The 24,860-nt window shown below is 50.5% G+C and overlaps 1 protein-coding gene across 2 annotated transcripts; it reads left to right on the top strand.

The window, feature by feature from the left end:
- The first annotated feature begins 293 nt into the window (after positions 1 to 293).
- Positions 294 to 24,669, top strand: EPB42 (erythrocyte membrane protein band 4.2). Of its 2 annotated transcripts, XM_050799456.1 has the most exons (13): positions 294 to 509; positions 5,201 to 5,386; positions 6,325 to 6,558; positions 10,403 to 10,521; positions 11,471 to 11,575; positions 12,414 to 12,591; positions 13,090 to 13,228; positions 13,533 to 13,636; positions 14,420 to 14,662; positions 15,231 to 15,530; positions 18,579 to 18,739; positions 20,194 to 20,327; positions 24,432 to 24,669. In XM_050799456.1, the coding sequence occupies exons 1-13, from the start codon at positions 500 to 502 to the stop codon at positions 24,592 to 24,594; spliced, it is 2,076 nt and encodes a 691-aa protein (XP_050655413.1). In that variant the 5' UTR covers positions 294 to 499; the 3' UTR covers positions 24,595 to 24,669. The 2 variants fall into 2 exon arrangements, with proteins under 2 accessions (XP_050655413.1, XP_050655414.1); XM_050799457.1 differs by lacking the exon at positions 18,579 to 18,739 and having other exon boundaries at positions 309 to 509.
- The last annotated feature ends 191 nt before the right edge of the window (positions 24,670 to 24,860 follow it).

The raw sequence follows: 24,860 nt of genomic DNA, 5'->3' as shown, positions 1-24,860 counted from the left end.
ACTTGCAGCCCCTGTCATGTTTAGGGCCTGAGATTTGGAGTTGGATATGGGACTCCTGTTTGTGGCTCCCTGTCTTCCAGAGTCTTCCAGTGCAGTCCAGATAACATCTGAGAGTCTCTTGAGGCCACTGAAGCAAGAGGCTTCAAGGTTTGTTCTAGGCTTCTCCAGTTGGCAGGTCTTCCCCATCCTGCCCCCTCCCTCAGGGCTGCCAGGCATATCCCTGCCTGGGCCTCCTGGCACAAGAGATAAAATGAACAGGGCTACTCCCAGCAACTGGTCCAGCAGATACCAGCAGGGAGGGGGCAGGAGAGAAGGAACATGTCAGGGTGCTCACAGGAGTAGCTGGGGGGAAGTTTTGCTCTTTCCAGATTCTTAAGCCAACAAAAGTGCCTTCATCATTTTCTGTCTGAAAGACAGAAAGCCCAGAAGGAGCCCAGAAGCAACAGTTCAACACAGGTGCTTCCTGCAGCCTAGTGGATAAGAGGAGCGGCCTGCAGCCATGGGACAGGGTGAGCCAAGCCAGCGCTCCGCAGGGCTTGCTGGACTGTATGCAGCCCCTGCAGCATCACCTGTTTTCATTAAAGGAAGTGGGATGGATGGTGGGCGGGGAGGTGGTGGTATAACCACGGCAGGGGAGGGGGTACTGGTGATAGTGAGCTGGCTGTGGAGCGTGGTGTGATGGTGGGTGCTGGTGGAGGTGGAGGCGATGGTGGGGTGGCTGTGGAGCGTGGTGTGATGGTGGGTGCTGGTGGAGGTGGAGGCGATGGTGGGGTGGCTGTGGAGCGTGGTGTGATGGTGGGTGCTGGCGGAGGCGATGGTGGGGTGGCTGTGGAGCGTGGTGTGATGGTGGGTGCTGGCGGAGGCGATGGTGGGGTGGCTGTGGAGCGTGGTGTGATGGTGGGTGCTGGTGGAGGCGGAGGCGATGGTGGGGTGGCTGTGGAGCATGGTGTGATGGTGGGTGCTGGTGGAGGCAGAGGCGATGGTGGGGTGGCTGTGGAGCGTGGTGTGATGGTGGGTGCTGGTGGAAGCGATGGTGGGATGGCTGTGGAGTGTGGTGTGATGGTGGGTGCTGGTGGAGGCGGAGGTGATGGTGATGTTGCTATGGGGTGGTTATGGGGTAGGATGTTGGGGTAAACTGGTCATGATAGCTGTATGATGATGGTAAGATGGTGATGGTGGTTAACATGGGTTTATATTCTTATCCCAAGGTCTTCATAGCATAAGTGTTCACAGCTTACTGATACAAATGAGAGATACCCTGTGATACAAATGAGAAACACCCTGGGTAGCATGAAGGTGTCACATCTTCTACAACAAATGGGAGAGAAGGAGAGGTGGGAGTCAGGGAATCCACCTAAAAGGGGCAGGAGGCAGACACAATGCAAGAAACCAACAGAGGCGGTCAGAGTCTCAGCGTCTTGGCAGGAATTATTATCTCCTGGCCTGAGAATTGCCTGGCTGTTTTGTGTCCAGGGAGAAGCAAGTGGGTAGGCAGAGGGAAATGGTGCAGGGGTGTGGGGACAATGGGATGCAGCTGTGGTTTTGTTTCTATAGAAACTGCCTCACTCCCCACCTTGGTCGGCCAGTCTGGCATGCGGAGGGCAACTGACCCTGAGACCAACACCTGAGAGGGAAATAAAAGAATTCTGGGTGAATTCAGTAAATCATCTCAGCCACGTCTTGTGAAAATAGGGCAGACACCAATAAATTGTCCTTTTTTTTCAGACGGAGTCTCTCTCTGTCGCCAGGCTGGAGTGCAGTGGCACAATCTCGGCTCACTGCAACCTCCGCCTCCGGGGTTCAAGTGATTCTCCTGCCTCAGCCTCCCGAGTAGCTGGGACTACAGGCGCCCGCCACCACGCCCGGCTGATTTTTTGTATTTTTAGTAGAGACGGGGTTTCACTTTATTGGCCAGGATGGTCTCAATCTCTTGACCTCGTGATCCACCCACCTCAGCCTCCCAAAGTGCTGGGATTACAGGCGTGAGCTACTGCACCCGGCCAAATCGTTCTTTTTATTCTTAGAGACCAGACAAATTAAAAACCTACTCAATCAGAAAAACACATTCAAAGATATCAGGAGATTGTTTAGTCCCAAACCAGAGGATGCCCCTGGGCACTAAATTCTTTCCAGGCAGTGGGTGGCAGAGGGCCCAGTAGCCACCAGATGAGAATCACTGAGTATGAGCTCATGGCGTGCCGCAGTGGCTGCAGCTGGCTTGTGCTGACTTGCAAGAGGCAATTGCTAAATTTTGAGGAATCCTGTGAACCAGTTCTTAAACAGAGGCATTATTAAAAATTAAACTGTATAAACTTACAAGTAAAAAATTTATATTAAAAAGAAAGGTAATAAGTACTCTAAACTCATCACCTCCTACATATTTTACTCCTTTTCACCTTTATGTTCTTGAGGGTGTTTACGTCTCCTGTATCACTGTGCTGGAAAAACCACATGATGATGTGCCAGTCCGCGCCTCTTCACAGTTCTGCGCTTGCTGACATCACCTCAGTAGCTTCAAACTGGCCACAGAGGGAGTATTTTACACCACAGAACTTGGCAAATGCTGTAACTCAGTACGCCCTTTCCCCTCACCACCCCTTTCCCCCAGCCAGTCGTTAAACACATCACTGCTTGAGGGGCACATGTGCGGCAGCGCTGGGGTGTTGTGAAAGGCAGAGAGGGAGGAGGGTGGGGTACTGTGCACCTCTGAAGAGCATTCCACATGGTCTCTGTGTTAACGCAACTTCTCATGGTCTGTGGTACAAATAGGAGATGCTGGGAAAACACAAAGGTGTCATTGCCTCAAGACCCAGTGGGAGAGAAGGGGAGGTAGGAGTCAATGAATCCACCTAAAAGGGGCAGAGGCAGAGATAAACCAAGAAACCAGGCAGACCTAAAGAATGCAGAAACCTCAGGGCCCCTGCGAGGGTCTGGCGGCACAGGTGGGGGCCTGAGGCCCCTGTGATGCATCTGAGAAAATCTCCTTTAAGGCTGTCCTAATGTTCTCATCCATTCATTGACAGAGCAAACACTGATTGGCTATCTATTATTAAGTTCTGCTGGGGCAGAGGATGCAGATAGGAGAAAGCACTGTACCTCGGGGAGCTTCCCCCAGTGAAAGCGGGAGCAGAGGGCTAGGCAGGTGATGGGTATCAAATGGGATAAGTGCTGAAGAAAGTGGAGCAGAGTACTGTGGGAGCCCAGAGGACTGACCTCTTCCAGGAGGAGTCAGTGAAGGCTACAGAGGTGGGTGTCTTTGGATCTTGGAAGATGAGTAGACATCTGCCAGGTAGAGAAGAGATGGTGGGAGCCTTCCAGACAGAACCGGAATCCAAATGAATTCTGGTGACTCTTGCCATAACACATAATTACTTGGGTTCAGATACACTGAGGCTCGAGTCATATGACTTAGGATGTGACTAAGGCATTCCACCATCCAATCCAACTCAACCAGTCTGCAGAGGCAAGGCTTTTCCTGGGCCTCAGCACAAGCTTTGTGCTAAGCAGAAAGAGGAATCATTGTTGGTTTCTGAGTGCTGCTGTACTTCAATTTACAAATCCCAGCCTCCCTGTGGCTACTTTATCTATAGCCATGGCCTGACCAAACCAAGTGGAGGAAGGGGATACAGGGATGCAAGGGGCACCCAGGGACACCAGGACCAGACACAGAGAGGTTTCTTCCCCCCTCTGCACGCTTAAACATTTCTTCATATTCAACGATGTCGGTTCTTTTGCCCTAAATAGACATCATTGGCATCTTCTATCATCCCATCACTAGTGAGAGAAAAAGTAGAACATCCTTCCCCTCTACTCTTCACCTCTAAGGCAGAGAGACTGGGAAATGAGGGAAATTTGAAGTAGGGGTATCCTGAATTTGACAAGATATGTCTTGTAGTCTAAAGGACATTGCCATCAGGGTCATATCACTTCCCTGAAGTGGGTTAGACTTCATTTCATACCTGCGAGCAAAAGCCATAGTTTCTCTCTTGTGGCAGCTGAGCCAGTACAAAACACTGCAGGCTGCCTTTCAGACCAAGGAGATTCCCAATGGCCTTCTGCCATCAAAGGAACAAAAAGTGCACAATTCCTTTGCTGCAAGAAAAAAAAACCTAAAATTTTTTTCCCAGCATTGTTCCTTATCTTGGGCTTGCTGAACGTATCTTTTGACTTCTTTACTCCTTGTTTTTTTCTTCCCTCTTGTATTAGTCCATTCTCACACCGCTATAAAGACATACCTGAGATGGGGTAATTTGTGAAGAAAGTAAGTTTAACCAGCTCATGGTTCTGTGGGCTGTATAAGCTTCTGCTCCTGGGGAGGCCTCAGGAAACTTACAATCATGGCAGAAGGGGAAGCAAGCACATCTTCACATGGTCAGCGAGAGAGAGATAGAGTGAAGGAGGAGGTGCTACACACTTTTAAACAAGCAGCACTAAGGGGATGGTGCTAAACCGTTAGAAATTGCCCCCATGATCCAATCACTTCCCCCTAGGCCCCTCCTCTAACACTGGGGATTACAATTCGACCTAATATTTGGGCTGCGACGCAAAGCCAAACCATATCACCTCTGTTAAATGAGAATTGATTAACAGACTGTCATAATACTCTCGAACCACCTACGTGAAGGGTTTTTCTGGGCTGCATAGTGCTGTGAGTTTATAGTAAGACTTTAGGTCAAAAAGCCACCATGCACAGTCTCGGGTGAGTCAGTTCCACACTCAGCCTCACTCTTCTCATCTATAAAACAAGAGAATTGGACTCAGTGATCTCAAAACCAGCTCTAAAAATTAACTGATTGTGCTCTAAGAAACAATGAGTAGGGGTGAGAAAGATTTTGGGTTTTATTCATTGCTTGTGGATTGGGACCAGAAAAAGGAGGCCAACAATGAGAATAAGCATTACATTTATGAATAATAGTAACAACAACAGCAGTTTCATTTATTGGGACTTACTGTGTAGCTGACACTGTGCTAAATGTATTATACATCATCTAATCCCCACAACTATGAAAGGAGGGATGATTATTCTAAGGAAAAGGAAACTGAGGCTCAGGGTAGTTAAGTTACTTGCCTGGGATTGCGCAGCTAAAACGTAAGTGGAGCCGAGGATTTGAACCCTGGTCTCTCTGACTCCAGAGTCTCTGCTTGTACTTATATTGTCACATTTACTTAATTTCCATGACTTCTCTCTTTCCCACAACAGCCCTGGGTATCAAGAGCTGCGACTTTCAGGCAGCAAGAAACAATGAGGAGCACCACACCAAGGCCTTCAGCTCCCGGCGCCTCTTTGTGAGGAGGGGGCAGCCCTTCACCATCATCCTGCACTTCCGCGCTCCAGTCCACGCATTTCTGCCTGCCCTGAAGAAGGTGGCCCTCATTGCACAAACTGGTTAGTGAGACAGGCCTAGACTCCTGGCAGCAGGTCTGGGGGTTTCTCTCCAGCAACCTGTTAGGGAATCAAGGGGCAAATGGCCCACACTGCAGCTGGGCTGTAAGAAGTCCTGCCCACCTGGCAGGGCAGTCATGAGGGTGCCATGAAATTATGTGCCTGGTAAATATTGTTTATGATGAGTTGGAAGCTGCCTAGCAGCAGCATCACCAAGGGCTTCTTTTCGGTTGCAAATATAATAGTAGATTTGTAGAAAATTCTGGATGGGGCTGGGCACAGTGGCTCACACCTGTAATCCCAGAACTTTGGGAGGCCGAGGTGGGTGGATCACCTGAGGTCAGGAGTTCAAGACCAGCCTGACCAACATGGTTAAACCCCGTTTCTACTAAAAATACAAAACATTAGCCAGGCATGGTGGCGGGTGCCTGTAATCCCAGCTATTCGGGAGGCTGAGGCAGGAGAATCACTTGTACCCAGGAGGTGGAGGTTGCAATGAGCCAAGATAGTGCCACTGCACTCCAGCCTGGGCGACAAAAGCAAAACTCTGTCTCAAGAAAAAAAAGCAGAAAAGAAAATTCTGGATGGAATCGAACCCAGGCTAAATATAACATTTAATTGCCAGTGTTTATTGAATCCATACTACCTGTCAGGTGTTGGGCCAAGTACTTCACACACAATAGTTCGTTCAGTTCTCCTATGGGCCATGAAGCAGGTACTATGAAGATGCCCATTTTAGAGACTATGATGTAGGTCCGTGGGTGCCAAAAACCTGTGCTCTCCTATCACTCTTTCTTGATGGGTCTCATTTCTAGACGGGTCACTTTCATTATCCTCCAAAAACAACTTTCACCTCCTCCATCTTTGTAATACCCTGACCTTATTACTCTGAGTTGTGACCAAGAAGTCCCAATGATGGACTCGTCACTGTGTGACTGCAGGAGAGCAGCCTTCCAAGGTCAACAGGACCCAAGCCACATTCCCAGTGTCCAGTCTGGGGGACCGAAAGTCGTGGAGTGCAGCGGTGGAGGAGAGAGATGCCCAGTCCTGGACCATCTCTGTGACCACACCCGCGGATGCTGTCATTGGCCACTACTCGCTTCTGCTGCAGGTCTCAGGCAGGAAGCCACGCCTCTTAGGCCAGTTCACATTGCTCTTTAACCCCTGGAGTAGAGGTAAGTTTGGACCTGGGCTAGCCTGGGCTGCACGGGGACTCCAGACACTGGAGCTGGGGTGCAGCTCTGGCAGGGAGCACCTGTGCCAGGTACCTGCAGCAACCCTCTCGAAGGACAGCACCAACACCCAGTCTGTGCCAGGGCCTTCTACCTGGATGAACCAGCTCTCAGACCAAGGGTCCTGTTTTGGTGTCGCTCCGGGGAGAAGCAGGTTGAGGCTTCCCACTGAAAGCGAAAGCTTGTCTCATCACCAGACCCTGGTGCTGGCTCAGGCTATTTCGGTCACAGGAGTTGACACTCACTGAGATGACCCTGGGAAAGCTGCCCTTCATTATAACAGTGCAGGGGTGAGAACCGGAGAGGGCCTCGGGAATGAGGTGGCCTGAAGATGGGCTTCTCTCTCTCTCCCCGCTATTCTGTCTCCAGAGTGCACTCAGGCTTTGCGGGACCTGAAGCTGATGCAATTTGGGGGACCCTCTTTAAGAAAAAGAACATACCATTTTGAATTGATAAGGCTGCCCCGCTGACCAGGGCCCCAAGCGGTCTGTGCTATTCCACAGGCCTCTGCTTCTGCTTCCCAGGAAATGTGCTGCTCCCTGTCTTTCCTCCTCTCTTCCGGCTCGTTCTGTTCTTGAAGATTTCTGGGTGCTCTCCAGACCCACCTACCCAAGTGTCTGATGGGACCCTACCATTCACCAGCCTGTGAGCGGCTTCCCTGGGGTCAGGTGACCTCCTGTGAGCCCCCCACCCCCAACCATGACGGCCTGTAGCAAAGCTCAGCCCTAGCTGTGGCTGGAGCCATGTCGTCTGGAAATGGCCATCTGACATAATACATGTCCAAATAAGACCCAAAGTAGGACCCATCTTCTCTTCCTCCCCACTCTGAAGATTGTGTCTGTCTTTGTTTTTAAATCTACCTCGCCCACCTTCATCCTTGGGATCCTGGAAGGGTTTGTTGGGAGAATGAAAGAGAATTTATCCCGGCCTTCCTGTCTTTACAACATCAAACAAGTACACAGCCCTTTTCCTCTCAAGAATTTTGCTGCCAACATGGCAAGGCAGGGCTGGGAAACTGGCAGAAACATGGGGAGGTGGAAGAGCCTTCCCAGGTTCTTAAGGCTGGCCCCATGTCTGGCCCACAGCTCCTGACTGCTTTTCTCTGTGGTACCTAAATCCCAGTGGGTTCTCTCTCCACTTCTCCTGTCCAGGGCAGGGTTCTCCCCCACTTCAGGTGGCCCCACCTGTCCTCAGCTCAGGCCCTTCTTTCCTGCTCCAAGGGCGCAGGCAGGTGGGTCAGCAGATGGGAGCTAGTATTCATCCAGATGCCCCACGTGGATGAATGTAGATGCAGGACCCCTCGGCTGGTGCAGGCCTTGTGGCTCTCCACGACTGCCGCTTCCCTCCAAAGCTGAGGCTTTGGTGTACCCCCAGACCACCCTGAGTCTGCTTCCAGAGCCAGGCCCTGGCAACAACCGTAAAGACCCGGCAAAGACAGTCTAAGACAGTGCTTGGCTCAGGGCGCCCACACTCTTGACTCCAGTGCCAGGAGTCCTGCCTTTGTGCTCAGTTTGTAGGGACCTGCCTAGGGAGGGCCTCTCTACCTGAGTATGGGTGGAGGTCTCTGTCTGGGCAGGGGACAGTCATTGGCTCTGCTCATCCGGGAGGTGACTGGGAAATTTTCAGATTCCCTGGCATCTCAGCGTCATCTTGGCATGCTTGGAGATGGGGATTCAAAAGGAGAGTTTTACATCGTTTTACATCCTATGATAAAAGTTGGAGCCCTGCTTATCAGCCAGGCACTTTATAAAGGGGGCTACATACGCCCAAGCAGAGAGGAGGAGGCTGGCGCTGCCCGTGCTCTCATAAGCTACTTCCTAGAGCCCTGCAGATCCTGGGGCCAAACACCTGAGTTTGAAGTAATGTCAAAAAAAAAAAAACCACAAAAAACAAAAAACAGTGGCGCCTAGCTGACTTCAGAGAGTACTCAGGACGGAAGGCAGGAGTGGAGGGCTACTTGGGCATAGGGTTCTGTGATTTTAGACCCCAGATTTTTCAGGGCTTCTTGATTTCTGTTGCCTTATCCTTCTGTTGCCCTGAAGACCCTCATCCCCAGATGGACCCCTGGAGGGCTCCAGAGACGTTAGCCCAGCAGCTCCTCTGGATGGTTTGGAAATCCTTTTCTCTCTAGTCCCCAGGAACTAGTCTAACCCCTGTCCACTTCACCTCGGCCATTGGGTCGGAGTGATTAGCCCTCAGCAAGCAGGGCAGTTGCCCTCCTGCTTCTAGCTTCCCAGAGTGGGTGATGGCCCCCTTAAAAGTCGCCCACCCTCCTCATGATGGCTAGCCCAACCCTAGGACGAGGAAAGCAGGAGGGGCACTGGGAAGAGACTGAGGGAGCCCTAGACTCACTTGGACACCTCCAGGGCAGAAATCCAACATTCTGACTTCCACTTCTCAACCCCACTGGTCCTTCCCACCCTCCAACCCTGTCTTGCCAAATGTTCCTCTTCCTTCTGCTCACATCCATCAGCCTATGCTTAATTGTCTTTTTTCTGAAACACCTGGTTTTTCGTCACAAATTGAACTTATGGGAAAGACCTACAAGCCACTTGGAAGCTCCCTGGCCTGTTGCCAATTTATCCAGGGACGATAGTGTTCTGGCTGTGAACAACCAGGATTTTCTTTTTTCTTTCTTTCTTTTTTTTTTTTTTTGAGACGGAGTTTTGCTCTTGTTGCCCAGGCTGGAGTGCAATGGCACGATCTCAGCTCACCACAACCTCCGCCTCCCGGGTTCAAGAGATTCTCCTGCCTCAGCCTCCCGAGTAGCTGGGATTACAGGCGTGCACTGTGACACATGGCTCATTTTTTGTATTTTCTTTTTTTTTTTTTTTTTGAGACGGAGTCTCACGCTGTTGCCCAGGCTGGAGTGCAGTGGCGCGATCTCGGCTCACTGCAAGCTCCACCTCCCGGGTTCCCGCCATTCTCCTGCCTCAGCCTCCTGAGTAGCTGGGACTACAGGCGCCCGCCACCGCGCCCGGCTAATTTTTTGTATTTTTAGTAGAGACGGGGTTTCACTGTGGTCTCGATCTCCTGACCTTGTGATCCGCCCGCCTCGGCCTCCCAAAGTGCTGGGATTACAGGCTTGAGCCACCGCGCCCGGCCATTTTTTGTATTTTCAATAGAGACAGGGTTTCACCACATTGGTCAGGCTGGTCTTGAACTCCTGACCTCAGGTGATCCACCTGCCTCAGCCTCCCAAAGTGCTGGGATTAGAGGCGTGAGCCACCACGCTTGGCTGATTTTCATTTGTTTTAAGAGAAAGTCTCTCAGTCTGTCACCCAGGCTGGAGTGCAGTGGCACCATCATAGCTCACTGCAACCTCAAACTCCTGGGCTCAAGTTTCCTCCTGCCTCAGCCTCCTAAATAGCTAGGACTACAAATGCGCACCACCACACCTGGCTGTTTTTATTTTTTGTAGAGACAGGGTCTTGCTGTGTTGCCCAGGCTGGTCTGAAACTCCTGGTCTCAAACTGTCCTCCTGCTTTGGCCTCCCAAAGGGCTGGGATTATAGGTGTGAGCCACTGCACCTGGCCAGCCAAGCTTTTTAAGGTTGTTCTTGTCTTCCTGGCTGACCATAAGGGCCACACGCTGATTGACCCAGGGACTCTGGGCTGGGTCCCAGTGGGGGCAGTGAAAGAGGGACTGCCTCCTCAGTCTTCATTAGGCCCAGAGCTGACGGGGTGGCCTGCAGCCAAGCCTAATCTCGGCAGGGAGGACAGAGGCCTGGATGTGGAGGGTGGACCTGGCACCCCACAGGCCCTCATCCCTACCCACCTCTCGCCAGAGGATGCCGTGTTCCTAAAGAATGAGGCTCAGCGCACAGAGTACTTGTTGAACCAGAATGGTCTCATCTACCTGGGCACAGCTGACTGCATCCAGGCAGAGCCCTGGGACTTTGGCCAGGTACTAGGGCCCTCTAGGGGAGGAGTGTGTGGAGTGACTGTCCCATAACCTTGCATGTTCAGGCTAGACAGAGCTGGTAGGTCCAAAAACCGCTGGTCATGAGACCATTTATTTAGCCCGTTTCAGCCTTGTGGTGCCCCGCCCCCCTTCCTCTGGGCCACATCAGAACATCCTCCGGAGCTACCAGAATTCTTTTCCTTAAAGCTGTGGCAAATCAAGCCTCAGTTACATCCCCACTGTCTTTGAGATAAAGACCAAATCCCTCTAGGCCAACCTCCACGGCCCTTCCAGCCAGGCACCTGCTCTGCTTTCTCCATGAACCACCCCACGTTCCAACTGCTCACCATCCTCAGACCAACAAGCTGAATGTTCCCTCCGCCAGGAAGGGCTCCCCACCCTTATCTCCTGGCAAGCTCCCACCCATCTCTCAAGACCTTCTCGAAGCCTCCCCCAACCCCCAAAGGCAGAGGGAACCTCTCCACGGTGCTGCTCTGTGCCTGCATCTCTACAAGAGCCCTGGCCATGCTGCTGTGCTCTGTAATCTAAGGGGCTGCGCTGTGGGTCCATCTCCAGTCCTAAACCGTGGGCTCCTCAGGAACAGGGGGAGTATCCTCCACTCCAGGTTCAGGGCTGGTAGGGGCAGTCGGGGTTCACTAAATGGAAACGGAATGCAATGCAACAAAATGAAATAGTACAGCACGGGTCCCCGAGAGCTCACACCCTACCGGGAGTCAGACAGTAGAATAGGCAAAGGACTAGATGCCTGGGAAAAGGAACCTGGGTCACATTGAGAGGTAGGGGGAGGGAGCCAGAGCTCCTCAGAGAGATGAGGCAAGGGAGGCAGGTGTGGAGTGCGGGTCTGGGAGAAGGATGAGATAATGAGGTTGTCCTGCGGGATGAGTGCCTGACCTGAGGACCCTTCATCATGGCCCTGTGTGGTCCTTAACAGTTCGAGGGGGATGTCATCGACCTCAGCCTGCGCTTGCTGAGCGAGGACAAGCAGGTAGAGAAGTGGAGCCAGCCAGTGCACGTGGCCCGTGTGTTGGGTGCCTTGGTAAGTGAGAGGCTGGGGAACGACAATAGGGCGGGGGTGAGACAAGAGCCCTCTGAGAGACCTGCCCCACCACCGTGGCCTCAGAAACCCCCAAATCACAAATGGCCCCCTCCTCCCAGGGTGTGGGGACAGTTCCGACAGAAGGGTCTGAGGAGGAGAAGAAGACAGGCAATAGCATCCACAGGGGGGAGAAAAGCAAAGAAATGTGTCCTCCCTCAGGACGCAAGCCCGCAGAAGACTAAGCCTCCTTTCCCGCCCCACACCCAGTCCCATCCTGGAGCTTAGGTCCACGGGAAGGAGCCGGTAGGGCCCATCGTACCCAGTGCTTGCTGCTGCAGTGATCAAAGTGACTTCTTTTACATTTCTAAATTGTTCATAAGAATATGCAGACCATGATGGTAACTTGGTGCTTTCCCTTGTCCCTAAAAATCCTCTCAGAGGAGTCCAGTGTTCACCATTCCCTCTTTGCCACCGAAGTCCCCTCTGAAAAGGTGGTGAGGGCCCAGGCCAGACTGTGAGTTGAAAGAAGCTTGGGATAAGTGGCCTCCAGGACCCAGGTGCAAACCACCTCAAACGAGGGTGGAGGACTAAAGGTGAAACCAGCCCCCAGCCAGAGGACTTGTTAAGAAGGGCGGTCCTGGGCTCCAGCCCTAGGGCTATGGCCCAGGGGCCTAGGATGGAGCCCAGGAGCATGCAGGTTTAACCAGTACCAGGTGGCTCTGATGCTGGGGATCTGTTCACCACGGTTGGAGTACTGCAATGAGCCCTCCTTACCCATGCCCTGGAAGCTGTCCTGCCCGAGGGACTCATACTGACATCCACACATTTCCCCAAACAGCTGCATTATCTCAAGGAGAAGAGGGTCCTGCCCACCCCGCAGACCCAGACCACCCAGGAAGGGGCCTTGCTGAACAAGCGCCGGGGCAGCGTGCCCATCCTGCGGCAGTGGCTCACCGGCCGAGGCCGACCTGTGTATGATGGCCAGGCCTGGGTGTTGGCCGCTGTTGCTTGCACAGGTTGGTCCCCTTGTCTCCTGTACAGAGTGCCCTGCCTCTTGGGTTGTTCCCTGGCCTCCCATGTGGGAGGGACATCTCCAAAAGCAGGTGCTGCCTCCCTGCGGCCACGTTTCCCCGTCCCACCACACAGAAGTAGTTGCCCCAGGCAGCTCCTCCCACCAGCTTCTGCTGCTTTTCCCCCTCAAGAAATTTGGGCTCATTTGCAAACTCCGTTCCCAAATTCACTTAATTCCCTAACCCTGCCCCAGCAGAGCAGCTCCACCCACTGTGTTCTATGCTCGGTTGCCCTCTCCCCTGCTATATACCCCGCGTGTGGTGGAAGCTGTGCCTTACTGATCAGCCTTCATGCATCTGTTCTTGGCTGCCACTTCTAGGCTCCACACTCCTCTTCTTTCCAGGTTTTCAGTGCCCAGAGGAGACACTGAAAATCCTAGCCTCCCACACACCCCCAGCCCGGTCTCTAGAGCGCCCCCTGACACTCCACCCCTCTTCTCACAGTGCTGCGATGCCTGGGAATCCCTGCCCGTGTGGTGACCACGTTTGCCTCAGCACAGGGCACCGGAGGGCGTCTGCTCGTAGATGAGTACTATAATGAGGAGGGACTTCAGAACGGAGAAGGCCAGAGAGGCAGAATCTGGTGAGAAGCCTGAGGGAGATGAGGTTCCAGTCCAGGAAGGGCTCCAACCCTGCATGGCACACCTCTGCAGGAACCCCACCCCCTGCGTGGCCCTGGCATGGACAGTAGACTTTCAAGGACTCTTAGAGGCTGCGCTGATGGTCAGTGGTGGTGTGCACGCCCCTTCGTGGGAGTGCCACAGCCACTTTGACACAGGGACCTCCCATCCCACTGGAACAACAACAACTCTGCCAGGCTGCGTTTCCAGAACCTCTTCAGCACTCCTTTTCCTTCCCACTTGAATTTTTCTCTTTGCTACATTCAGGATCTTCCAGACTTCCACAGAGTGCTGGATGACACGGCCTGCCTTGCCCCAGGGTTATGATGGATGGCAGATTCTGCACTCAAGTGCTCCTAATGGAGGTGGAGGTAAAGCCTAGGGGTGGGTCCAGGACCACGCAGGGCTGCACAGAGCTGAAGAAATCCCCCGGAGAGGACTCGGGAGCAGCAGGCAGTCCCAAAGGGGTCTGCATCCTCGAAAACAGTAGAAGCACAAGGCATGACAGCAGCCAGCAGAAAGCTGACCTGATGCCAGTGGGCTCATGGGAGTAGAGGTGCCTGCCATCCTGGCTACAAGGCTGTAGGGAGATGAGGCACTTTAGAGCCGCGGGTGAGGGAGTTGGGTCACAGTGAAGGGCAGAGGATCTTAAGATGGCAAGTGACTGTGCTAGGCCAGGGGCTTGCAGCAGGGGGTTCTGAAGTTCTGGACATGGATGAAGAGGGTATCCGGATAGGCTCAAGCCCAGGAAGCTTCAGGACCCACAGAAAGATAGCTCTTCCTCACCCAGGAACAGAAATGGCACAGAGCCTGGCACCTAGTAAGTGCTCAAGAAAAGTGGCCCTATTCCTGTCATATCCATGGTAAAACTGGCTTGAGAGCTCCTCACTCTAAGTGTGGCTCTCTGAGCTTCTGCCTGTTCCTGAGAGGGCTCCTGCCAGGGGCCATGACCAAAAAGTTTTATCACTAAATAGTTGATGACTAAATAGTTTCACCTCTGTGACTCTCTCAGAAACCCTGCCTAGTGCTCACCTCTGACGCTGGTCCTTGGGGAAGGAAAATAGGCTAGAGGATGGGGACTGAGGTGATGCAGTTCTGAACTGAGCAGAGGTCTAGGCACGGCTCCCATACTCACCAACCTTTTTCTCCCTCAGTCCTGGGGTTCTGTGATCTTGTGCCAGTCAGAGCAGTCAAGGAGGGGACGCTGAGGCTGACCCCAGCAGTGTCAGACCTTTTTGCTGCCATAAATGCCTCATGTGTGGTCTGGAAGTGCTGTGAGGATGGGAAACTGGAGTTGACTGACTCCAACACAAAGTACGTTGGCAACAACATCAGCACCAAGGGTGTGGGCAGTGACCGCTGTGAGGACATCACTCAGAACTACAAGTATCCTGAAGGTATGGGCCAGGGAAGGGCCCAGGCTTCTCGGTACCTGAAATAGCAAGCGAGGGAAAGGGATGGGCCTGGCAGATGCAGCCGGGAAGAGCCTTGTCCTTTCCCCATCATATAAAACAGGGTTTCTCAACCCCATTTGACACCATTGCCATTTGGGCGCAGATATGTCTTTGTTGTAGGGACTGTGCACCCTAGGACATTTGGCGGCATTCCTGACCCTCAGAGGAAGTCTAAATTCTTTCACACAGGAAGATTCAGTTCCCTGCAAAACTGTCCTCAGAGACAGTGTTGACTTGTCCCCAACCTTCCTCTCTCATCGTTCAAGGGGCAAATTCATAGCACTTGAAAAAGAACTTGGTCCTTGAGTGCTTTGGAAGAGACACACTGTATCGGTGGTGGATCTGCCTGACACGGACATTTTTGGGCTAAATACGGCCTTAGAGGCTTGCAGAGCTCTCATGACTTTGGCATTTGAGCAGAAGTGGGTAAATGGTTTTGATTCCCAGGGTTTTATGAGAAGCGTGTATACCACCTGGGTAAAAGGTCAGCTTTGTTTCTTCCCTTTTCCAGGGTCTCTTCAGGAAAAAGAGGTGCTGGAGAGAGTTGAGAAAGAGAAAATGGAACATGGGAAAGACAACGGCATCCGTCCTCCCACTCTCCAGACTGCCAATCCTCTGTACCTGCTCTTGAAAGCACCCAGCTCCCTACCCCTGAGAGGGGATACCCAGATCTCAGTGACGCTGGTTAACCACAGTGAGCAGGAGATGGCAGTGCTGCTGGCAATCGGGGTCCAGGCTGTGCACTACAACGGTGTCCTTGCTGCCGAGCTCTGGAGGAAGAAGCTGCACCTCACGCTCAGTGCCAACCTGGGTAACGCTCTGTGCCCCCACCAGACACCCCCCACACACACAGCCCCTGCCTTGGGAAGGCAGTAGCCACAGGGCACCCCCTGCAGTCTCTAGAGATGGCTTTGAGCCCCTGCTGCTCACTCTCGTGTTCTCTCTCATTCACTCATTCAACACATATTTACTGGGCCCGAAGCAGGAAAAAAACATGATGCCAACTGCAGTCAGGTAAGTAAACAGACCCTTCGCAGCAGTGTGAGAAGCGTTTGCTGAGTTTAACAGAGTGGAACGGCAGGAGAGCACCTCCCCCCGGGCTGGAGTAAGCCGCCCCCAAATAAATTGTACTGCATTGAATCTGGAAGGATGAGTAGGAGAGTAATGGCCAGAAAAGTAAGTCACAGCATTCCAGACGGAAGGAGTAACATGTGCAAAGGGCCCTGCTCATCTCTGAGGTTCTTATTTACTTGGTCTGAGATGGGGTCCAGGCATTGTTTTTTTCTTGTTTTTTGTTTTAAACACCCTGTGTTATTCTACGGTTAAGATTCCCTGAACTAGAACAATTGCTTTTAAATTTTGCTGCACATTAGAATCACCTGGGGAAGTGTGACGCTCAGCCTGTATCTCAGGCCAATTAAATCACAAATTCCATGGTGGGCTGGACGCAGTGGTTCATGCCTGTAATCCCAGCACTTTGGGAGGCCAAGGCGGGTGGATCACCTGAGGTCAGGAGTTCAAGATCAGCCTGGGCAACATGGTAAAACCCCAACTCTACTAAAAATACAAAAATTAGCCGGGCTTGGTGTCACACGCCTGTAATCCCAGCTACTGGGGAGACTGAGGCAGGAGAATCGCTTGAACCCAGGAGGCGGAGGTTGCAGTGAGCCAAGATCGTGCCACTGCACTCCAGCCTGGGTGACACAGTGACACTCCATCTCAAAAAGGAAAAAAAAAAAAAAGAAAAGAAACTCCATGGTGGAACACATCAGAATTTTTAAAAACTCGAGTAACTCCCATGTGCAGACAAGTGTGAGAATCAGTTGACAAGAGCTTGTCTACAGCATTGCAACAGCCTTGTAACCGGTCACCTCACCTCCAGTCTCTGTATCACTCTTCCCTTTCCAAGCATGGGAGGAGAGGAGTCGGGGGAGTGGTGTGAGAGCTGGACAGGGCCCAGGTGACACAGCGTCTTGTCTCTCTTGCTAAGGACTTTGAGTTTTGTTCTCTGGGTAATGGAAAACTGGTGGAAGTTTCAACCAGGGTAGTCAATGGAATCAGAAATTCGTTTTAACAAGAAAGAACTTTTGGCAGAATGGAATGGAAAGGGTCATATAAGAAAAGTGCTTCTTAACCTTAGCTGCACATTGTGTCATCTGGGGAACTTATTTTGTGGGCAGGGTAGGGGGCACCCTTCTGAGCCAGAGTAGGCTCAGAGTCTCTGATCATCTGGAAACTTTCAGCACTGCTGATGTCTTGGCCTCACCGCCAGAGTCTGATATAACTGATTGGGGTGGGCCTGGCATCGGGTTATTTTGTAAAGCTCCCCACTTGATTCTAATGTGCATCCAGAGTCTTGAGAAGCACGGGATTGAAGATGAGAAGGTTTTGTAATCATCAAGTCAAGAAATGAAGGCCAAACTAAGCTAGCAGCACTTAGAGTTAAAATGTATTACGGAGTTGGGATAGACGGGGCTTGCGAATGTGTGAGTGTATATATGTGTGTGGTGGGTGCTTCTGGTTTGGGTGAGTCACTAGAATAGGAAAAATGGGGAAGAGCAGGTTTGGGGAGAAAAAGGATGAATTTGGTTGTGGCACATTGTGTCTGAAAGCCCGTGACACATGCATGTGCAGCTGACCAGTGGGCAGCAGGAAACCTTGGTAAGATAAAGTTCTGGGCTGGAGCTCAGATGTGGAAACCCCAGCACAGGGGGGCCAACAAAGAGTCAGGGCATAGATGAGCTCACAGCAGTGGGGAAGAGGACAGTGAGATGAGAAGGTGAGGAGGGAACCCGGCGGCAGCAGCAGCATTTAGGGGGCGGTCAGGGGAAGAGCAGGGTAAGGGAGGCCAAACAGTCAAAGAGAGAAAGGAGGCACCCAGCAAGATCAGCAGAAAGGGCACGAGGTGTCAAGGCTGAAGAGCACTATTAAGAGAGTGGGCTTGCAGAGAAGTTTCCTGGGCGTTAAGCCGATTGAGTTGGGAAAGTGAGACAAACCGTCTCGTCCTCCTTGGAGGCAGGACAGAAAAAGGAGAGGCTGCGGAGTGGTCAGCCAGGGACACTGGACAGAGGGAGAGAGCTGAACCCACTTCTATGCTGAGGAAAATACGCAGGCAAGAGGGAAAGAATGAGCCTCAGGAGAGACGGGTTAAAATTGATAACGCTCTGCCTGGGGATATGAGACAACTAGAATCACTGTAGCTCACATTTATCAGGCACTTACTGTTTGCCCAAAATGATATTAAGTGCTTAATGTGCATCATCTTGTTAGGCTTCACCACAACGTTCTGAGGCAAGAACCATCGCTATCCCCACTTCACAGATGAGGAGATGAGACACAGAGAGGCTCGATAATTTACTCAGGTTACACAGCTAGTGTGATGGGGTCAGGAGGGGGCACAGATTTAGAAAGCAGAGGATTCACTTGGGCGGGGGGGATACCTCATCCCCTAAGCAGTGGTGACAGTAGGAGTCGATATTTCTTCTGTAGGGTGACAGAGCAAGACCCTGTCTCTAACACAAAACAAAACAAAAACCCTACAAACAACACAAACCATCCCACTAGGAAGGCATTATTAGACAAGGACACTGAGGCTCAAAGAGCTTAACTTGTTTCACTTCACGGGGACCCTTCCCCAACCCCACTGAGGTGGTCTGCCAAGAGCGTTGTTGAGGGTGGTGATGGGGATGAGGGTGAGGAGTGAGGTCTTGAGTGAGTTCCAAGCATACAATTGTTGGGGAAAATGGGGCATCTTTCTGGTCTCAGTGAGGCCCTGAGTCCTTTGCATTGTGTGTGTAACTATGGCTGTTTCTGGGGTACACACACCTGTTGGCACTGACTCCCCCGTCATGTGTTTCAGAACAGACAATAACCATTGGCCTGTTCTTCTCCAATTTTGAGCGAAACCCACCCGAGAACACCTTCCTTAGACTCACCGCCATGGCAACACACTCTCAGTCCAGCCTTAGCTGCTTTGCTCAGGAAGACATTGCCATTTGTAGACCTCATCTTGCCATCAAGGTAGGCACCAGTCCTCCCCTGAGTTGCCCTCATCTGCCACCACTCAGGTCCCCATTTCAGAAGGAATCCAAGCCCCTTCAGAGCAGATGACTGTGCTGCAGGATTACCAGAAAATGCTACATTTAAGAGCTCCTTCCCTTGAAAGACATAGTTTCTTACATACCCTATTAAGGTGTAAATCTTCCAACTTCTTTAGTTAGTTAAGTAAAGGTTTCTAAAATTGGGGCCTTCCCAGTTGCTGCCTCCTACCTACAGGGATCATAATAGCCTATGTTTCTTTAGCACTCCACACACATGCCAGAGGGTTTTCACCTCCTCTCTCTCTCTCTCTCTCTCTTCTCTATTCTTTCCCTTTCTTTCTTTCTTTCTTTCTTTCTTTCTTTCTTTCTTTCTTTCTTTCTTTCTTTTTCTTTCTTTTTTCTTTCTTTCTTTCTTTCTTTCTTTCTTTCTTTTCTTTTCTTTTCTTTCTTTCTTTTTCTTTCTTTCTTTCTTTCTTTCTTTCTTTCTTTCTTTCTTTCTTCTTTCTTTCTTTCTTTCTTTCTTTCTTTCTTTCTTTCTTCTTTCTTTCTCTCTCTCTCTCTCTCTCTCTCTCTCCTTTTCTTTTCTTCTCTTTTCTTTCTTTCTTTCCCCTGTGAGGTAGAACTGTTCCCATTATTCAGATGAAAAAAACTGAGCCCTAGAGAGCAACATGCCCAAGATTATAAAAACAGAACGTTCTAGAGGCTTATCGCTCTTGGTCCAGCCCTCTTTCCATGTGTCTACCCTGGCCAAAATGAATGAGATCTGATCCCTGCCCTCTAGCAGGTTATAGTTTAGTTAGGGAGACACAACATTTGGTCTTCCAGGTAAGTGCTTTAATAGATGCACAAAGTTGCTATGGAATAAGTGAAGCAAAGGGGATTAATTCCAGCTGATGGGTTCGGGGATGACATTATGAAAGGGATGACATTATGAAAGAGATGACATCTATGCTGGGCCTTGAAAAATGGGTACCCTTTCAGTACAGAGGTAGGGGAAGGCCACTGAAGACAGAAGAAGACAACAAAGAGGTGCAATGGAAGGTAGCCTGAGGGGTGTGCTGGGGATGGGACAGTCCCTGACGGGACTGGGATGTCACTTAGTCATGGGAAGAACAGGTGAGGTGGGAGAGGGGGGTTGGGGGCACACCGTGAAGAATGTTGAATACAATGTAAACTGAATTCCGAAGACGGTGGAAAACCCTCCAAGGGGTCTGCCTAGAGGAGAGGCAACGTCAGAAATCATCAGTGATGGACCAAGGGTGGGAATAAACGCAGGAGGAGCAGGTAGAGCGGCAGAAAATGTCAGCTGTGAAGCTTCGGTCAGCTCGGCAGAGATGAGGAAACTTACTGAGGAGGGTACAGGGGTGCATGGGAGGAGAGAGTGACTGCGGCTGTGCCCTTGGCATCCACACCAGGTATTGCCTCTTCCCACAGATGCCAGAGAAAGCAGAGCAGTATCAACCCCTCACAGCCTCAGTCAGCATCCACAACTCCATAGATGCCCCCATGGAGGACTGTGTGATCTCCATCCTGGGAAGGGGGCTCATTCACAGAGAGAGGAGGTACAGGTAAGCAAAGACAGGCTTCTAATCCTCCTGAAATGTCTCAATGGGTCAGAAAGGTGGGGCCCAAGAGAGAGACTCTCTCTTTGCCACGTCCATGCAGACAGCAGATACCCCCAGAAACTGAACTAAAGGATTAGGGCTACCAAGTGGCTTCCCTCATCTTGGGACTACCATATCTGCAAGAGGATGGGAGTGAGGCAGGCTGTGTGGGCCCCCTGGGCACCCACCTGCCCTGGCTGCTGCCCTGATCCTGCAGGGAGAGCCTGGGTGTTGCTGTGAATGTAGGCGAGGGCATTAGGGCTAGGTATTGGAGAGTAATGAAGGGAGGCCAGGCTATCTCTCATTGTGGTCAGAGGGCTACATTCTGGTAGTCACCACCACAATACACAATTTTGTTTAATTTATTCCCTTTTATTCCCATTTTCACCACCACCCTTCATATCCTTTAATTCGTATATGTAAAATGTGTACTGTTGCTTTCATGAGCCTGTATTTTTAACTTTATATATAAATTTATATTTAATTGCTTTTCTTTTCACTCGGAACTATGTTCTTAAGATTTATGCCCATACGTCTTCTGCTACAAAATACTTCATCATGTACACCCACCACTTTCTACCACTCCACTCCACAGAGATGGGCACCCAGAGTGCCTCCAACTCTCTGACACTGCAAATAATGTTGCAGTGAACATCCTCACACAAGTCTCCTTATATACTTGTTTGAAAATTTGGTGGAGTCTGGGGATCTATATACCCAGGAATAGAATTGCTGGGTCACAGGATATGATGTGGTTTGACCAGGTACTGTCAGATTTGCAGAATGGCTGCAGGAGTCTCCACTCCCTCCAGCAGTACATGAGAGTTTCTATATTCCTACCTCTCCTTCATTCCTGGCAATACCCAGCTATTAACATTTTCTTCCAGTCTAATAAAAATGAAGTAATATCTTACTATTATTTTAATTGCAACTCTTCATATGTTTGTTAGCCTTTTATGTCTTCTCCTCGGTAAGTAGTTTGTCTTTATTTTGCCCACTTTTCCTTTGGTGTTTCTGCACTTCCTTCTTATTGATTTGTAGAAGTTTCCTGTAGAGTCCAGGTATTAGTCCCTTGTTGGTTTTAGATGTTGCAAATATCTTCTTTCATTATGTCTACTGCATCCTTAGTTGAATAGACAGTATAAAGTTCAAGATACCTACTCTACCATGGCTGAGGTCCCTAGCAGGTGTTTGGGTTACTGAGCCACTGCCTCAGCCTCATGAAACTTAATGAGTCATTCTTGCCAAGAAATCGAGAGGAGGGACTGTCAACATTTAACCAGACTTTTGTGATCTCCCAAATCGGTTGTGGGGCAAAGCTCCCCAAAGGAAGTCTGTCACCAAAAGAAGGTTTATAGGCAGGTCAGGAGGTCGCTGACAAGGCTCCAAACACCACCTGCTGACATACTGACACCCTCTCCATAAGCCTGCTACACCCACTGTGCTTAACAATAAGCAAGGGTTCCAAAGCTATAGCTCTTTGTATTAGTTTGTTTTCACGCTGCTAATAAAGACATACCCGAGACCGGGAAGAAAATGAGGTTTAATTGGACTTACAGTTCCAAATGGCTGGGGAGGCCTCAGAATCATGGCGGGAGGCGAAAGGCACTTCTAACAGGGTGGTGGCAAGAGAAAATGACGAAGAAGCAAAAGAGGAAACCCATGAGAAACCTATCGGCTCTCATGAGACTTACTCACTATCACGAGAATAACATGGGAAAGACCAGCCCCTGTAATTCAATTACCTTCCCCTGGGTCCCTCCTCTGAGGAATGGGTGATAGAACTCAAGTTGAGATTTGGGTGGGGACACAGCAAAATCATATCATTCCACCCCTGGCCCCTCCAAATCTCATGTCCTCACATTTCAAAACCAATCATGCCTTCCCAACAGTTCCCCAAAGTCTTAACTCATTTCAGCATTAATCCAAAAGTCCACAATCCAAAGTCTCACTTGAGACAAGGCAAGTCCCTTCTGCCTATGAGCCTGGAAAATCAAAAGCAAGCTAGTTACTTCCTAGATACAATGGGGGTACAGGTATTGGGTAAATACAGCCATTCCAAATGGAGGAATTGACCAAAACAAAGGAGTTACACGACCCATGCAAGTCCAAAATCCAGCAGGGCAGTCAAATTTTAAGGCTCCAAAATGATCTCCTTTGACCCCAGGTCTCCTATCCAGGTCACATTGATGCAAGAGGTGGGTTCCCATGGTCTTGGGCAGCTCTGCCCCTGTGGCTTTGCAGGGCACAGCATCCCTCCCAGTTGCTCTCATGGGCTGGCGTTGAGTGTCTGTGGTTTTTCCAGGCACACAGTGCAAGTTGTCAGTGGATCTACCATTCTGGGGTCTGGAGGATGGTGGTCCTCTTCTCACAGCTCAACTTGGCAGTGCCCCAGTAGGGACTCTGTGTGGGGGCTCTGACCCCACATTTCTCTTCTGCACTGCCCTAGCAGAGATTCTCCATGAGGGCCCCACCCTTGCAGCAAACTTTTGCCTGGGCCCCCAGCAATTTCCATAGATAATCTGAAATCTAGACGGAGGTTCCCAAACCTGTTCTTGACTTCTGTGCACTCACAGGCTCAACACAGCTTCCATGTGGAAGCTGCCAAGGCTTGGGGCTTCCACCCTCTGAAGCCACAGTCCAAGCTGTATGTTGGCCCCTTTCAGCCACAGCTGGAGTGGCTGGGACACAGGGCACCAAGTCCTTAGGCTGCATACAGCACAGGAACCCAGGGCCTGGCCGACTAAACCACTTTTTCCTCCTGGGCCTCTGGGCCTGTGATGGGAGGGGCTGCCATGAAGTTCTCTGACATGGCCTGGAGACATTTCCCCCTTGATCTTCAGGATTAACATTAGGCTCCTTACTACTTATGCAAATTTCTGCAGCCAGCTTGAATTTTTCCCCAGAAAATGGGTTTTTCTTTTCTATTGCATAGTCAGGCTGCACATTTTCCAAACTTTTATGCTCTGCTTCCCTTATAAAACTGAATGCCTTTAACAGCACCCAAGTCACCTCTTGAATGCTTTGCTGATTAGAAATTTCTTCCACCAGATACCCTAAATCATCTTTCTCAAGTTCAAAGTTCCAAAAATCTCTAGGGCAGGGGCAAAATGCCACCAGTCTCTTTGCTAAAACATAACAAGAGTCACCTTTGCTCCAGTTCCCAACAAGTTCCTCATCTCCATCTGAGACCACCTCATCCTGGATTTTATTGTCCATATTGCTATCAGCATTTTGGGCAAAGCCATGCAACAAGTCTCTAGGAAGTTTCAAGCTTTCCCACATTTTCGTCTTCTTCTGAGCCCTTCAAGCTGCTCCAATCTCTGCCTGTTACCCAGTTCCAAAGTCACTTCCACATTTTCAGGTATCTTTTCAGCCATGCCCCAATCTACTCATGCCAATTTACTGTATTAAGTTTGTTTTCATGCTGCTGATAAAGACATACCTGAGACTGGGAAGAAAAAGAGGTTTAATTGGACTTACAGTTCCATATGGCTAGGGAGGCTTCAGAATCATGGCAGGAGGCAAAAGGCACTTCTAACAGAGTGGTGGCAAGAGAAAATGAGAAAAAAGCAAAAGCAGAAACCCCTGATAAGTCCACCAGATCTCATGAGACTTATTCACTATCACGAGAATAGCATGGGAAAGACCAGCCCCCATGATTCAATTACCTCCCCCTGGGTCCCTTCCACAACTCATGGGAATTCTGGGAGATAGAATCCAAGTTGAGATTTGGGTGGGGACACAGCCAAACCATATCATTCTTCCAAACAAACTCCAGTATGATTACCAGGAACTGAACCAGAAGGAAGTCACAGATGACAGAAGGAACAACAGATGTAGCTTGGAAGCCCTTAGGATGTATCTCTTCTCAACCATGCAGTTGCTTAGCATTGGGCGGTTCCTGTCTTCTATTCCTTTATAAACACTTCCGTTTTAATAGCAAGGTACTTAGATGTTTATTTCTGCATGATCCACCTCTTCAAGCAAGGAAGGATCAAAGTCACTGGGACCAGCAGAGCAATGAACCTGGGACAGAACTAGCACCTGCCTTTTCCTTTATTTCAGATTCGGTTCAGTGCGGCCTGAAAACACCATGTGTACCAAGTTCCAGTTCACGCCGACACATGTGGGGCTCCAGAGGCTCACTGTGGAAATGGACTGCAACATGTTCCAGAACCTAACCAACTATAAAAATGTCACCGTGGTAGCCCCTGAACTTTCAGCTTAAATTTCCAGCTCTATCACCACTCTCCTGCCAACCCTTGCTCTACAATCTAAACCAAACATGTGCTAGGAAGAGAAACTTTGCGTCTCAGTGTTTGTGTTGCTATAAAGGAATACCTGAGGCTGGGTAGTTTAAAAGAAAAGAGGTGTATTTGGCTCACAGCTCTGCAGGCTGTACAAGAAACAGTGAGGGCTTCAGGATGCTTCTACTCATGCAGGAAGGTGAAGGGAGCCAACGTGAGCAGAGATCACAGGGCAAGAATGGGTGGC

The sequence above is a fragment of the Macaca thibetana genome, chromosome 7 (assembly GCF_024542745.1).
Source record: "Macaca thibetana thibetana isolate TM-01 chromosome 7, ASM2454274v1, whole genome shotgun sequence".
Taxonomy (NCBI): Eukaryota; Metazoa; Chordata; class Mammalia; order Primates; family Cercopithecidae; genus Macaca; species Macaca thibetana.
Note: the sequence above shows the minus strand (reverse complement) of the source record. Positions and strands in the feature narration are given on the sequence as shown.

Bases quoted from the DNA above. Each gene is read 5' to 3' on its own strand.
- EPB42 (XM_050799456.1), top strand. The intron at 13,229-13,532 runs GTGAGAAGCCTG...TGCTACATTCAG, and splicing joins GGCCAGAGAGGCAGAATCTG to GATCTTCCAGACTTCCACAG. The intron at 13,637-14,419 runs GTAAAGCCTAGG...TTTCTCCCTCAG, and splicing joins TGCTCCTAATGGAGGTGGAG to TCCTGGGGTTCTGTGATCTT.